The sequence below is a fragment of the Ambystoma mexicanum genome, chromosome 11, assembly GCF_040938575.1.
Source record: "Ambystoma mexicanum isolate Mex_15411 chromosome 11, UKY_AmexF1_1, whole genome shotgun sequence".
NCBI lineage: Eukaryota > Metazoa > Chordata > Amphibia > Caudata > Ambystomatidae > Ambystoma > Ambystoma mexicanum.
The window spans coordinates 1,008,549,884-1,008,563,578 of NC_090934.1; the positions used below are offsets into that span (position 1 = coordinate 1,008,549,884).

General features: G+C 48.8%; 1 protein-coding gene across 3 annotated transcripts in view; it reads left to right on the plus strand.

Moving 5' to 3' along the window:
• Window positions 1-9,368, plus strand: part of MORF4L1 (mortality factor 4 like 1) — a 601,305-nt gene extending 591,937 nt beyond the window's left edge. For all 3 annotated transcript variants that reach the window (XM_069624205.1, XM_069624206.1, XM_069624207.1), the window contains one exon: window positions 8,664-9,368. In XM_069624205.1, coding sequence (XP_069480306.1) covers window positions 8,664-8,748 — 85 coding nt within the window. In that variant the 3' untranslated portion in view covers window positions 8,749-9,368. The remainder of the gene's footprint in view (window positions 1-8,663) is intronic.
• The last annotated feature ends 4,327 nt before the right edge of the window (window positions 9,369-13,695 follow it).

The following is a 13,695-nucleotide window of genomic DNA, read 5'->3' on the forward strand; positions in this document are numbered from 1 at the left end:
CTATGCATCCCACCTTGGGAGTCACCTACACTAGCACTTAGCATTTGATCTCCTCCTTGGCACTTCCACCTCATGCCCTCCACCAGAACCTTTCTACTCCTATGGCCCTCTTTCTTTCCCCCCTCCCCTGCACTTCTCACTGCACTTGCACGGCTGAATGCCTCAAGGCCTAGTAGGACCACGTCTATGTATATTTATATGAATATGTGAATGTATATTTACGTTTTGCCAATGTTATTCTTCCCCTGTTGTCTTCCCATTTAGCCTTGTGGCACTTTCAAACTGTGATATATAAGCACTTAACAAATGCTCAATAAACTAAACCCTAAGCTGCCTGGAAACTTTGTGGACTTTAGGCAAAGAGTTTTAGGAGTTAGGATAAAGAGGGGATGGTTCCTCAGGATGTGAAGATGGGTCCAAAAGGTAGTCCAAAGTAAAAGGGTTTTCTAGCTTTTGGCAGGCTTTCAGAAAGTTTTACCAAAGCCAACAGGTTGTAAAAGAATCAAGTGAGGAGATACGGGTACTGGTGAGAATTGTTATAACTTACCAACCGTGGATGGTCGCTAGAGGCCGATTTTTACCTCTGTCGGTTCCAGTCAAAGAAGTCAAGGTGCTGCGGTTGCAAAGATTTTCATGAGCTGTGTGGAACAATGCCACAGGCATTGATGCAGGACTCTTCAGGATCCTCGACTAAATGCAGGAAATCCAGTTTCAGCGCTTGACACCTATGCACAGCGACAGCCGGCATCACAGATGTCGCAGTTGAAGACAACCTATCTCATGACCCGCCGATGCTGGGACACTGCAATCTTGCAGGAAGGACACTTACAGGACAAGCTGAAGACCCTTAAAGTTCCTAGTCAAAACGCAGAAAGACAAAGCTTCTACCGCGGTAGCCCAAATTGGACTTGTGCAGTCCACTGGATATGATATGGCATTTATAACGCGCCTATTCACAAGTGTTTCGAGGCGTGATAAGGCAAGGGTGGGAGAACAGAGGGAAGACAAACAGCGATCCTACTAGGCCAGGTGTCATTCAGATTGCGCAAGTGCATGGGAAGGGAGAAAGTGCAAGGGGGAGGGGAGAGTGCAGTACATGGGGGGGGGGGGAAATAGACTAACATAGTATGGCCAGCTAGAAGTGCACGAGTAAGTGCAGACATCCGGTGTCAAGTGCTGGTAGAGGGACTAAAGGGATACAGTGACAGTCCAGAGTGCGGGGGTTGCCAGGAACGCAGTGCATGTGTGAGACTAGTGGTGGAGGGGACCTGGGATGCAGGAAATCCAGTTTCAGCGCTTGACACCTATGCACAGCGACAGCCGGCATCACAGATGTCGCAGTTGAAGACAACCTATCTCATGACCCGCCGATGCTGGAACACTGCAATCTTGCAGGAAGGACACTTACAGGACAAGCTGAAGACCCTTAAAGTTCCTAGTCAAAACGCAGAAAGACAAAGCTTCTACCGCGGTAGCCCAAATTGGACTTGTGCAGTCCACTGGATATGATATGGCATTTATAACGCGCCTATTCACAAGTGTTTCGAGGCGTGATAAGGCAAGGGTGGGAGAACAGAGGGAAGACAAACAGCGATCCTACTAGGCCAGGTGTCATTCAGATTGCGCAAGTGCATGGGAAGGGAGAAAGTGCAAGGGGGAGGGGAGAGTGCAGTACATGGGGGGGGGAAATAGACTAACATAGTATGGCCAGCTAGAAGTGCACGAGTAAGTGCAGACATCCGGTGTCAAGTGCTGGTAGAGGGACTAAAGGGATACAGTGACAGTCCAGAGTGCGGGGGTTGCCAGGAACGCAGTGCATGTGTGAGACTAGTGGTGGAGGGGACCTGGGTCCGAGATCAGCGTGTGGCCAGGTAACCAGTGCAGTTTCAGCCAGGGGTCCAGCAGGGTAGAGGAGGAGAAAAAGCAGAAGCAAAGAGGTTTTTAGGTGCTTCCGGAACTGGAGCTGTTTTTCCAAGTTTCATTAAGGCAGGGAGGCTGTTCCAGAGGGCGGTCCCACCTGCAGAGAGATCTACCGCCAACTTGTTGCTTGGAGAAGCGACTGACCCTGAGGGAGTTGGAGGAGGATGAGCGAAGAGCTCGAGAAGGAAGATATTTCGGAAGAGAGTTGACAGTATTTAGGCCCCAGAAGGCCTTGTGGACAATGCAGAGTGTTTTGAACTTAATCCTCGCAGCCACTCTGAGCCAGTGCAGGGATTTCAGTCCTGGAGAGATGACGATCCCTGGGCTTGAGGCCAAGAACAAGTCTTGCAGCCCTGTTCTGAATAAGTTGCAGAGGGCAGAGACTAGAGGCAGGCAGATTTAGAAAGAGGCTGTTATAGTAGTCCAGCCTAGATAGGACCCAAACTCTGGAGACAGTGAGCTTGTGGGGGAAGGAGAGGAAAGGAATAATACCTCTGAGGAGGTGTAGCTGGTAGCATGACTTCTTAGAGACGTCAGAGATGAGAGGAGAGTGTGGAGTCCAAGATAAGCCCAAGGTTTTTGGCCTCACAGGTGGGCGCGGGGAGAGGGCCAAGAGAGGCCGCCCAGAGAAACGGGAGAATCTCAGTCTTACTGGCATTAAAGGAATGGTTCGCCCAAAAAAATGTATTGCAAAAAAAGATGGGCAATAATAAAAAAAATCGATTGCCACTTTTTTTTTTAAGTCCCTATGTAAAATTTTGAGAAAATGAAGCTCAAAATTTTAAAAAGGAAGCACATGGATGCCCGCCTGTGCTTTCTTTTGCGGCACTAATGAAGGAAAAGCCAGCCAGCTGTAGTAAACAAAAGCTACCACTGGGTGGCTTTTCTTTCATTGGTGCCGGGACTCGGAGGACGCAGACCTGAGACTACAGGCAGAAAAGCTGCAGCTGCATCTCTGTAAGTGCTATTTATTTTTTTTTTTTTAAATAAGCACTAGCTGTGTTTTTTTTTTTCTACGTTTTTTCCGGGCTGGAGGAGCCCGGAAAACTTAGAAATAAAACCGCAGCTTTAAAAACGTTGTTATATCTGTTTGCGGTAGCTTTTGAAGCTACCGCACACATAAATACAACGTTATTGTGTTTGAAAACGCTGCGGTTTTTCTTTCCAAGTTTCTCAGGCTCCTCCGGCTCGGAGGAGCCTGAGAAACTTGGAAAGAAAAACCACAGCGTTTTCAAACACAACCGCGTTGTTTCTGCCTAAAGCTGCTTTCCCATTTGGGGCTTTCGGGCTACCCGTGGGGAGCCGGGGAGCCCGAGAGCCCCAAATGGGAAAACGGCTTTAGGCAGAAACACTGCAGCATGGAAACACAACCGAGTTGTGTTTCTGCTGCCTTGGCTTTCACTTTGGGTCTCCGGTGCTCCCCTGGGGGAGCACAGGAGACCCAAAGTGATAGCCGTGGCAGCAGAAACACAAGGCGGTTGTGTTTCAAAAACGCTGCAGTTTTTCTTTCCAAGTTTAAATAAAATGTTTTTAAAGCTGCGGTTTTATTTCTACGTTTTCCGGGCTCCTCCAGCCCGGAAAACTTAGAAAAAAAAACACAGCTAGTGTTTATTTTTCATTTTAAAAAATAGCACTTACCGAGATGCAGCTGCATCTTTTCTGCCTGTAGTCTCCGGTCTGCGTCCTCCGAGTCCCAGCACCAATGAAGGAAAAGCCACCCAGTGGTAGTTTTTGTTTACTACAGCTGGCTAGCTTTTCCTTCATTAGTGCCGCCAAAGCAAGCACAGCGGCGGGCATCCATTTCACAAAATGGATGCCCCCATGTGCTTCCCTTTTGAGCTTCATGTTCTCAAAATTTTACATTGGCACTTTTTTTTTTAAGTCCCTATCGATGTATTTTTGTAGTTTTTTTTTATTGCCCATCTTTTTTTGCAATAAAATGTTTTGGGGCTAACCATTCCTTTAAGGCAGAGATCATTGGCAGCACCCCACTCCTGGATAGCGGACAGACAGATGAGAGAGCGAGAAGAGGTGGCTGAGGATAGCCTGAAAATGAGCGGAGTCATCTGTATAGCACTGGAAGTTGGGGCAGAATGCGGCAATGCGGTGGGCCAGAAGTGCCAGGTATTGGTTAAACAGCTTGGGTGAGACACTAGACCCCTCGGGAACACCACAGTTAGAGATGGAGGAGATCAAGGACCCAAGTGGAACCTGGGAGGGTCGGTCAGAAAGGAAAGAAGTCAGCCACGCCAGGGCCTGACCGGTGATGCCCAGGTTATCACGGAGAAGATATCAAAGGCAGAGGAGAGATCAAGTAAGATGAGGACACTGGGTGTTGGAGTCAAGGTTGGAGAGCAGGTCTTCACGGATGTTCAGGAGAGCAGTTTCCATGCTTCTGGCAGCTCTGAAGCCAGACTGATGGTCATGGAGACAACTAACAGATTCAGTGTGAAGATTAAGCTGGGAGATGGCCAGCATTTCCAGGAGTTTGCTCAGGAAAGGAGGAAAGGAGTGATGGAGATTGGAAGATAGTTGGCAGGGCAAGACTGGTCAGCAGAGGGTTTCTTAATAATAGGGTGCATAAGGGAGTGCTTCAGGGGGGAGAAGGAAGACTCCTGTGGCAAAGGAGTGGTTGCGGAAGTCGGCCAGGGCAGGAGCCAGGGAGTCAATGTGGTCCTTGATGGTTTTGGAGGAGCAGGGGTGAACCTGTTTTGATGTCTTTCATAGATCGGACTTGTCTGGAAACCTTGTCAGGGGACAACGGGAGAAAGGCAGATGAGGGAGGGAGGGAGGGAGGGAGGGGGGGGGTGGCTGAAGGGCCAGAGGAAGAGCAGGGATTAGAGGGAGGAAGGGTAGATGAGGAGAGAAAGGACAGGCTGTCCTGAGTTTTAGAGGTGAAATGAGAAGCCAGAGCCGTGCAGAGGGCCTGGGAAGGGACAGGGGAGGTAGACTCTGGCAGGATTGGCCAGTTCCTTGCAGATTTTAAAGAGTTCAGCTGAGTTGTTGGAAGCCGCAGAGACGCGGGCTTGGATGTGGGCTCTCTTCTTGGTGAGGACAGAGAGCCGGTATTGCCTTTGGAGCAGGCAGCAGGCCAGTTTGTCAAAGGATGTACCAGAGGCATGCCATTTCCTCTGTCACCCTGCACTTGCGTTTAAGGGTGACGAGGTCTGAGTTGCACCTGGCTTTGAGGCAGATCCTCATGACAGGGGCAAGAACGTCAAGAGTATCAGATATAGCAGAGTGGAGCATGGAAAGGGCTGTATCGGGGTGCGAGTCAGCCAAAAGGGGGTTGGGGTGGGGGGAGGTTTGAGAAAGTGGCGTTGAAAGCCTCAACTGACAATCGCTTCATGAGTCGGATGACCGTGAAGGTGGGTGGCAGTGCTGGAATTGGCTTGGCCTGAGGGGTAGAGAGGGTGAGATGGGAGGAAAGGAGAAAGTGATCGCTCCAGGAGAGAGGAGTGGTGAGAGGGATATAAAGGGGAAGGTCTGGGGAGATCAGATCATTCAGAGTGTGCCCTGCAGCGTGAGTCGGACCAGAGGAGAGAATAGTGAGTGAGAGTCGCAAAGGTCGCGGAAGAATCCAGAGGAAGGACAGAGCATCCAGGTGGATGTTGAAGCCTCCAAGAAGGAGTTGAGTGGTCGAGACCAGGAGGGAAGACGAGATGTCCGCCCACGGAGAGGAAGGAGGAGATCTAACTAGTTGACCGATAGATAGTAGACACAGTAAGGGAATGGCTAGACGAGGGATAGAGCCTGCAGATGAAGCATTTGAAAAAGAGGAGTAGGCCTGCTTAGGAATGACAGAAGCAGGCCACTGGGGGAAGATCAGGCCTACACCCCTTTTTGAGTGGTTGGAGAGGGTCCAAGCTTGTGACAGAGCTGGCCATGAACCATGTCTTTGTGACCAGACTGTTCCGATTGTTCCCGCCGGTGAAGGCTCTGGCCCCGGCGTGGGAGCTCAACGTGGTGCTGACCAGGCTCATGGGGCCGCCATTCGAGCCTCTGCATTCGGCAAGTTGAAGTTCCTGTTGTGGAAGACAGTGTTTCTTGTGGCCATCACCTCCGCACGAGTGGGAGAGATCCAGGCCCTCTCCTGTAAACCTCCATACCTGACATTGCACGAGACGAGGGTGTTGCTGAGGACGCACCCCTCCTTCATGACCAAGGTGCCGTCGGACTTCCACCTCAACGAGCCCTTGGTGTTACCTGTTTTCTTCCCATCGCCTTCATCGCCGGCTGAGAGGACTTTGCACTCGCTGGATGTGGCTAGAGAGCTGAAGTTCTACGTGGACCGCACAAAGAGTTTTCGGAAGACATCACAGCTGTTTGTGAACTTTGGACCTGTGAACCAAGGGAAGGCCCCCTCGAAGGCTTCCATTTCCAGATGGCTCTCCGGCTGCATCATGCACTGTCACCGGTTGGCAAACCGACTGTTGCCTGGCCGTCCGAGAGCCCATTCAACCAGAGCGATCGCTGCTACCACAGCGTTCCTGTCTGATGTGCCCCTGCTCGACATCTGCACGGCTGCTACGTGGAGGTCGACTCACACCTTTACAAGATTTTACTGCGTCAACCGGGATTCCAGAGAGTCAACCTGTTCGCTTGAAGGTGAGCCTGGTGAGGAGATCAGAGTTGCTTAATGTTGAGCCTTGCCACGTCCCGTGGTTGTGCATGTGTGTACTGCTATGTATTCTTATATCCATGAGCATGTGAATCTATGCCAGACCCCATGCTGGAGAAGGAACAAGTTACCTGTAACTGTTGTTCTCCAGCATGGGTCTGGCATGGATTTGCATGTGATCCCTCCCGCCTACCCCTCTGCGGCTCTTTTCTGTCCTACTGCCACTTTACGTGCTACCAAATCTGAAGGTAGCTGCCAGGGGAGGGGTCTAGGTGAAGGGCAGTCATTGGCTGGAGGCAGTACGTCCCAGAGACCTGTGATTGGTTACTAGTAGAAAGACAGTTCAGAAACAAAACTGATTTTTTCTTTACCGAGGATTCCCAGCCTGACGGGGAATATTCATGAGCATGTGAATCCATGCCAGACCCATGCTGGAGAACAGTTATAGGTAAGTAACTTGTTCCTTGTGACCGCAACGGAAGGGTGCCCTTGCATGGTGATAGTGGATGGAGGAAGGCGAGTTCCAGCGACAGTGTCCTAAGGAGGCCTGCGTTGTTCGATTCTGCATTCCTTCTCTCCGGAAGAATGCTGGAACCTGCAACTCCTTGGCACCTCGCACTGGAAGCAATGGCGGAAGATCGAGCTTCCCACCCACCTGGGAAAATGAGTCTGGGGGGATAAGTGTGCCTGTTGTCATTGAACCCTGTTTGGTGCTTTTTTCCCCCCCTCTGACATCTTTGTTGCATCCCACATCAAACATCAGAATATTTATTCTGTTTGATAAATCTGGGCCAAGAGGATCCTAGTCGAGAATAGACCTTAGTAAAATGATGAATGTTTTTGGTGACTGAACATAAAGGAATGGAGTAGTCACTAATATGGAAGAAGCCTGGCATCTTGATATCATTAAAGTTGTTTGTGCCATGTCATGCCAGACCTTTTTAGCTCCTGATAAAACATTGTGCTTTCAAAGAATAGTAATGCATACCCATCTGTGTTATTTTGTTTGTCAGGGTGTTGATATTAAAGGGAACTTTTCCAGTTGGCAATTATGATTCTTGGTGTGTTTATACAAAATTATGAGTTGTAATAAACAAGTTCTTAGAAATATTTGTGAATACATTATTTATAATCTAACCCTTGCTGTATAGATTAAAATAAGGGGTTGAATATCCTGCATACTCAGGTAATTAGGTAGCAAACAGAATACCAATGCAATTTCATGTTTTAAATTCTGCTCTGACGTTCTGCTAGAAAGGAGGCGAGGGGAATGGATTTTAGAGTACAGTGTAGAATCAACTTTTCTGGGATTTTGTCAAAGTAGTGGAGAGAAAACTATTGTTGCTGATTCCCTTTTCAAGAGGGTCTGGAGGAGCAGTGTGGGATATAAAGGAGGGAGAGGGGTAGGTTTCTAAAAGAGTTGTTCAGTTTGGGTAGTACTCTAGCACTGTTTTGTAACGCGAAAGGAAATGGGGCTTCATTCCTTTTTTTTATTTAATAATTATTATTTTTTTCACCTAATCCTCTATAATGTGCTGAAGATTATGAGCTGTCTCTATGGGACCAAGGGACCGTTGCAGAGTTGAAATGGTTAAGTCCTGGCCAGTTTCTCTGTGTAATTATTATTGTCCTGGAAATGTTGATGCTCTATACAAAAAAAGGTAATACATTTGAAAGTTTTGTAAAAAAAAAAAAAAGAAAATTCCTTAATCTGTCTACTATTAGATAAGTGGCACATCAGCACCGACTAGGAATAGTCCAAGAGTGAGGCAGGGTGGGAGAACTTCTCTATCACCTTAACCTTCCTGTCCTTGATAACTACCAACCACCTAGCTTCCAGTCTCTCACCCTCAATTCTGCTTTTCCTCAAGAAACTGGCCAGGACGTAACCATTTTAATTCTGCCACTGTCCCTTGGTCCTATAGAGACAACTCATAATCTTCAGCGCATTGTAGATGTTTAGCTCAACTTTTTTTTAAAAAATGGTTTGTAGCCCCATTTCTTTTTGTTGTAGTGTGGGACCCAACCTTGTCCCATTAGTATTCAAATGAGTATCTGCTGGAAATGTTCCTTGGACATTCTACATCATCTGAAAGTGATTGTCTTTGTTTTTATACTGTAGGTATCTTGCAAAGAATGCTTCTGCGTTGTTCAGCACCAGCGATTATGAAGTTGCACCCCCGGAATACCATCGAAAGGCAGTATAGCGAAGTGGTACTGCCAATGATTGAGACAGTGAGAACCTCAATGTTTGACTATAACCGAGCCAACCTAAGCCGGATCATTCCATATAGAAGACTCCAAAACATGAATCTGGCACAGTGCTAGCATATGGATGGGTCGGTTGCTGACCTAATGTCTGTTTGCCAGAGGAGACAGTAGGATCTGTGGACCTTTAAGGCTCCTCCTGTCTTTCAAGGAAGGAGAGATGGACCAGGTGGTGTCAAACCAGCTATGCTGAACTCTGGCACAGGCTCTAAATTGGACTGTGCTGCTCCAGAGCACTGAACTTTGTACTTCGCCCACTGTCTCAGAAAATGTGATGACACTAAAGGACTTAAAAAAGACGATTCTCCTTTCCAGGACTTTCTTCACTTGTGTTGGAAGGAAGCAGGCATTCAAGATGTCTACCCTGTCGATGTGCTCTTACCTTGCCAAGCTTCAAAGTCTGTGCTCCTAAGGCCACATTTTATTGACTAGGTTTTATGTGCATGTGTTGCCACAGTGGGAGCAATGAGTTGTCTTCCCTACTCTTTGAAAGGCGTGGACTTTTCTGTAGCTTGGCTGCAAGTATCGGAAATAAAAGTTGTTTGTTTTTGTACTGCAAGAGCATACACTAGCAGTTCAACTTTTATTCTAAACCTGGCACTGACACTCTAATGTCTAGTCCCAAATTTTATTTTTTGCATTAACATTGTAGTGTCCCCATTTATGTTCCTGGAGGCGTGAGTGCTCTTTTGTATATTGTTCCATTGAGTATATTTAATGTGCAGGACATCTGACGAGCCCCCAACACACTGCTGGTTGTGTGTTTACACCATTAACAAGCAGAGCATCTTGTTCCCTGGTTTGAGGGTTGATCAGTTGAGCTAGTGCTCATGGCTCATTGCCAGGTGTTAAATGCAAAGGATTATAAACATTTCCACACTAACTTTTCTTAACCTATCCCACCATCTGGGCCATTTACATGACTGCTTTCCTGGTATGTGCACTTTGAGGTTGCCTCCAGTTAAGGGCTAGCCTTATAGACCTGTACGGTTTGCATTGCTGGGGGACATACAGGTTTGAGGTCTTGGGAGGGGGGGGCGGGGTCTGATACTACTTTACTGCCTCAGTTTCATGTGCTCAGGTAAATGATTGTGTGCTTTACCCCCCTACATGAGTTTAGCCGTTTATTGTAATTTCTTAAGTGACGTGCTCACAGGATGTTAAAGGGGATTATGAAAGAGAAAGGTAGGGGTACATTAACCCAATTGAGATTTCGTATTGTAAAACACCATGATTGTTACAGTGGGTTAACAAAATGCAAGAGAAATCCCATTCTATGTGTAATAGAAAAGTAGAATATGCAATTCCATTTATCAAGTCACACACCACAATGCCAACAGCATACAGCTGAATAATGGTGGTGTGGCACGTTTTGCCTCTTAACTGAAATGGCCTGGTCTACTTTCGCATTAGAGGTAGGTTTTTTCTTGCTTTTTTAAAACCCACCATAGAATTAATGATGGTTGGGCTGGTCCTATCTATATATTACCAATGTTTCATAAGACAATTATCTTTTGAATGGATTGTGTCCTCCAACTTATTCCACATCGTTGACATGTAATGTCCACAGCTATGTACTTTGTAAACTTTTTTGGCAGAGGGCGTCCCGTGTCAATGGCGTCGGGTCGATGTCTCTCGAAGGCCTCCGTCTGGATGTTATAAATGGGACTCACCGCGCTCGTAGCCTCAGTTCCGTTTTTAAAAAAAAACGTGTTTGCTTCGGAGACTCGCACGCCTCGTGTATTCCTTGTGAATGTTGTCGTCTTCGACCCCCTCTGACTCCCCGGTCTGGCTTCAAGACTTGCCAGGACTGCAAGTCGAAAATGCGATGCGGGTCAGTAATCGACATTTGTTTGTGGTGCTTGGGTGAGAGTCACAACACTGACTGTTCCAAATGCCAGTTGCTGACTGCTAAGGCCGTGTGGGAGCGTAAGGGGAAGCTCCAGGTAGGTAGGGGTTCTAAACCCAGTAAGTCCCGTAAATTGAAGTCCAAGGGGATGTTTACCGATGATTCGAGGGGTGACTCTCGCATTGGGAGGAGTCCCAGGGATCTCTGTCCCGGAGTGGTCCCGCCATTCGTCCTTTTCGTCTCGGCATTCTTGCAAGCGCCGTCACCGGTCGCCTTCCCCGGAGGATGGAGCAGCAAGGAAAGTGGCTTGCCTGGCAAAGTCCTCGACTCCGGAGGAATGGGCTGCCTTTCGAGAGCAGATGTTAGCGATTTTTTTCAGTCACAGTGCACAGTCCGTCCGCGTCTTCTGATGAAGCTGTTAAGGAACGGTCTCGTACCGTGGCTCGCACGCTTTCGGACTCTGGTCTTCAACGCGACGCTCATCGGGAACCTTCGAGGTCCCGTTCATACAAGGCAAAGGATAGTCGCAAGAGACGTGCTTCCAGTCTCGGTCCTAGTCTTCAGTGAGACCGCAGAAACCGGGTAAGGGCTCAAGCGGCGCTCTCACCGCCGAAGCCTTTGTGGCTTTTTACCTGAAATTTACAGTTTGAGGTCCCTGATACTGTGGATCCTCCCAGGAAGGCTGCTTATAAGTGTGTGAGGCCTGTGGTGGACTCCAGACCCGCTTCTGTCTCGAGGCAGGGCTTTTACCCTCCCTCTGGATGACATATATGTGGAGGAGGAATGGTCTGACTTTTATATGGACCCTGTTGAGCCTGATATGGCTCCTGTCTTTTCTGGAGACAGTCAATTGGATGAGTTGAGGCAAACACTTCATGATCTAACTGACATTTTAGATCAAGGTCCGTCCTCTGACCCGGTGTTAGCTTTTCATCTGACATTACAGAAAAGGGTGGCGGCTGCTTGGCAGTCACTGGAATCTCTTCCAGCTGTTAACAAATTGTTAACCAAAAAATGCCGCCCTTCCAGTAGCGACCCCAGCTGCCTTTCGTCTCACCCCACTCCCGAGAGTTTGGTGGTTCAGGCGGCTACAGCCACCTCGAGGCAGGCAGCGTACCCTACCATCCCTCCTGATGGGGACGACAAACGATTTGGCGGTTGGCCATGCAAGGTGTTTTCTGCGGGGAGTATGGCTTCTGCCAACTCCACTTGTGCCTTGGCAAGGTTTCCACACACTCTGGAATAGTTTCTTTAGCAGCTGAGCATATTACTGAAAGGGATGGGTTCCTTACTCTCGTGCAAGATGGCAAGGATGCTATGTGTGAATCCCTTTGGACACGGCCGACAGTGTTAGCCGGTCCATGGCTGCGAGCACCGTTATACACAGATTTGAGTGGTTACGGAAGTCTGGTTATGCTCCGGATGTGCAAAGCGGTCTTCTGAACATGACCTTTGATGGTGTGCATTTGTTTGGCAGTAAGGGTGACGAGAGCCTTGAGAGGTTGCAGACCTCCAAAGCTGCTGCTAAATCTTTAAGCACAGCTGTGTGTCAACCTCTGCCTTTTCATCCTAGGGGACAGCAGTGGAGGGGAGGTTCTTTTCGTTACGACGACTCCTTTGGTAGAATGAGGGGGGCTGCCAGCCAAAGGGGTCAGCGTAAAAGTTCCTGTGGTGGTTGGGGAAATAGAGGTGCCAAAGCCACTCAGGCAGCTGCCTCTTTGCCTTCAGGCGCTGCCACAGCTGCTCCAAAAAGTCATGAGGCCATGTCCCATGGTTGGCTGGTTGGGGGCAGACTGGCTCAGCATCTTGAAGGGTAGTGAGCCATTACTTTGGATGCGTGGGTGCTGGCTACAATTTCCCACAGCTACTGCCTTCCCTTCCTAAAGCGGCCTCAAGACAATCCACCGGGGGAATCACTTTGAAGCTTCCGGATCCGCTCCTTGTGCAGGAAATCTTGACCCTGCTAGAGAATGGCGCTATAGAATTGGTGCCTGTAGCGGAGAGGAACAAGGTATGGTATTCCCCTTTTTTGATCCCAAAGAAAGACTGGGGATTTAGACCCATACTGGACTTGCTCTTAGCAAGGACATGTTCAAGATGGTCACTCTTTCTGAAGTCCTCCAGGCCCTTCAACTTAAGGATTGGTTGGTGTCTCTGGACCTACAGGATGCTTACTTTCATGTGCCAATTCATCCCAAGCACAGAGTACCTGAGGTTTGTGGCTGGCGACTCACTTTCAATTTCGGGTCCTGCCATTCAGATTGCCCCGAGGGTCTTCACCAAGCTAATGGTGGTGGTCGCAGCATATCTCAGGTTGGGGGTGGGGGGGTCATGTCTACCCTCTACCTGGACGACTGGCTGATCCGTGCGCGTTCTCCAGAGCAAGCATTGGATCACCTCGGTCTCACCTGCCGCTCCCTCCACAGGCTGTGCTTCTTCCTCAATTTCAAGAAGTCGCATCTGAAACCTTCCCAACAGCTCCAGTAAATGGCAGCTGTGTTGGACACGTCCTTGGGGAAGTGCTCGCCTCCCAAGGTCACATTGTGCAGATGGTGGACAAGTTTCAACATGCCCAGTGTCTCCCAGCTTTTTCAAATTCTTAAGGTTGCTGGCCTCGTGGCTTCCTGCATTTTTCTGGTGCCAGAGGCCAGACTGAGGATGAGATCCCTGCAATATGTCCTCATGATACAGTGGCTGCAGTTCTCAGGCAAGATGTCGGATCCCGTTCAGATTCCACTCTCGGTCTCCCAGGATCTTCTGTGGTGGGCCAACGAAGGGAACCTGATGAAGGGGGAGCCGTTTTGGCAACCTTGGCCGGAGGTGACTGTAATGACGGATGCTTCCCTCACAGGATGGGGTGCTCATGCAGCCGACTTGACCGCCAGCAGTTGTTGGTCTCCGGAGTCCAGACTCCACATCAACCTGTTAGAGCTGAGGGCCATCAGGCTAGCCCTGAAAGCTTTTCTGCCGTCTGTGCGGGGGAAGAGTGTCCTGATCATGACGGAGAACACAGTGGCCATGCATTACCTCAACAAAA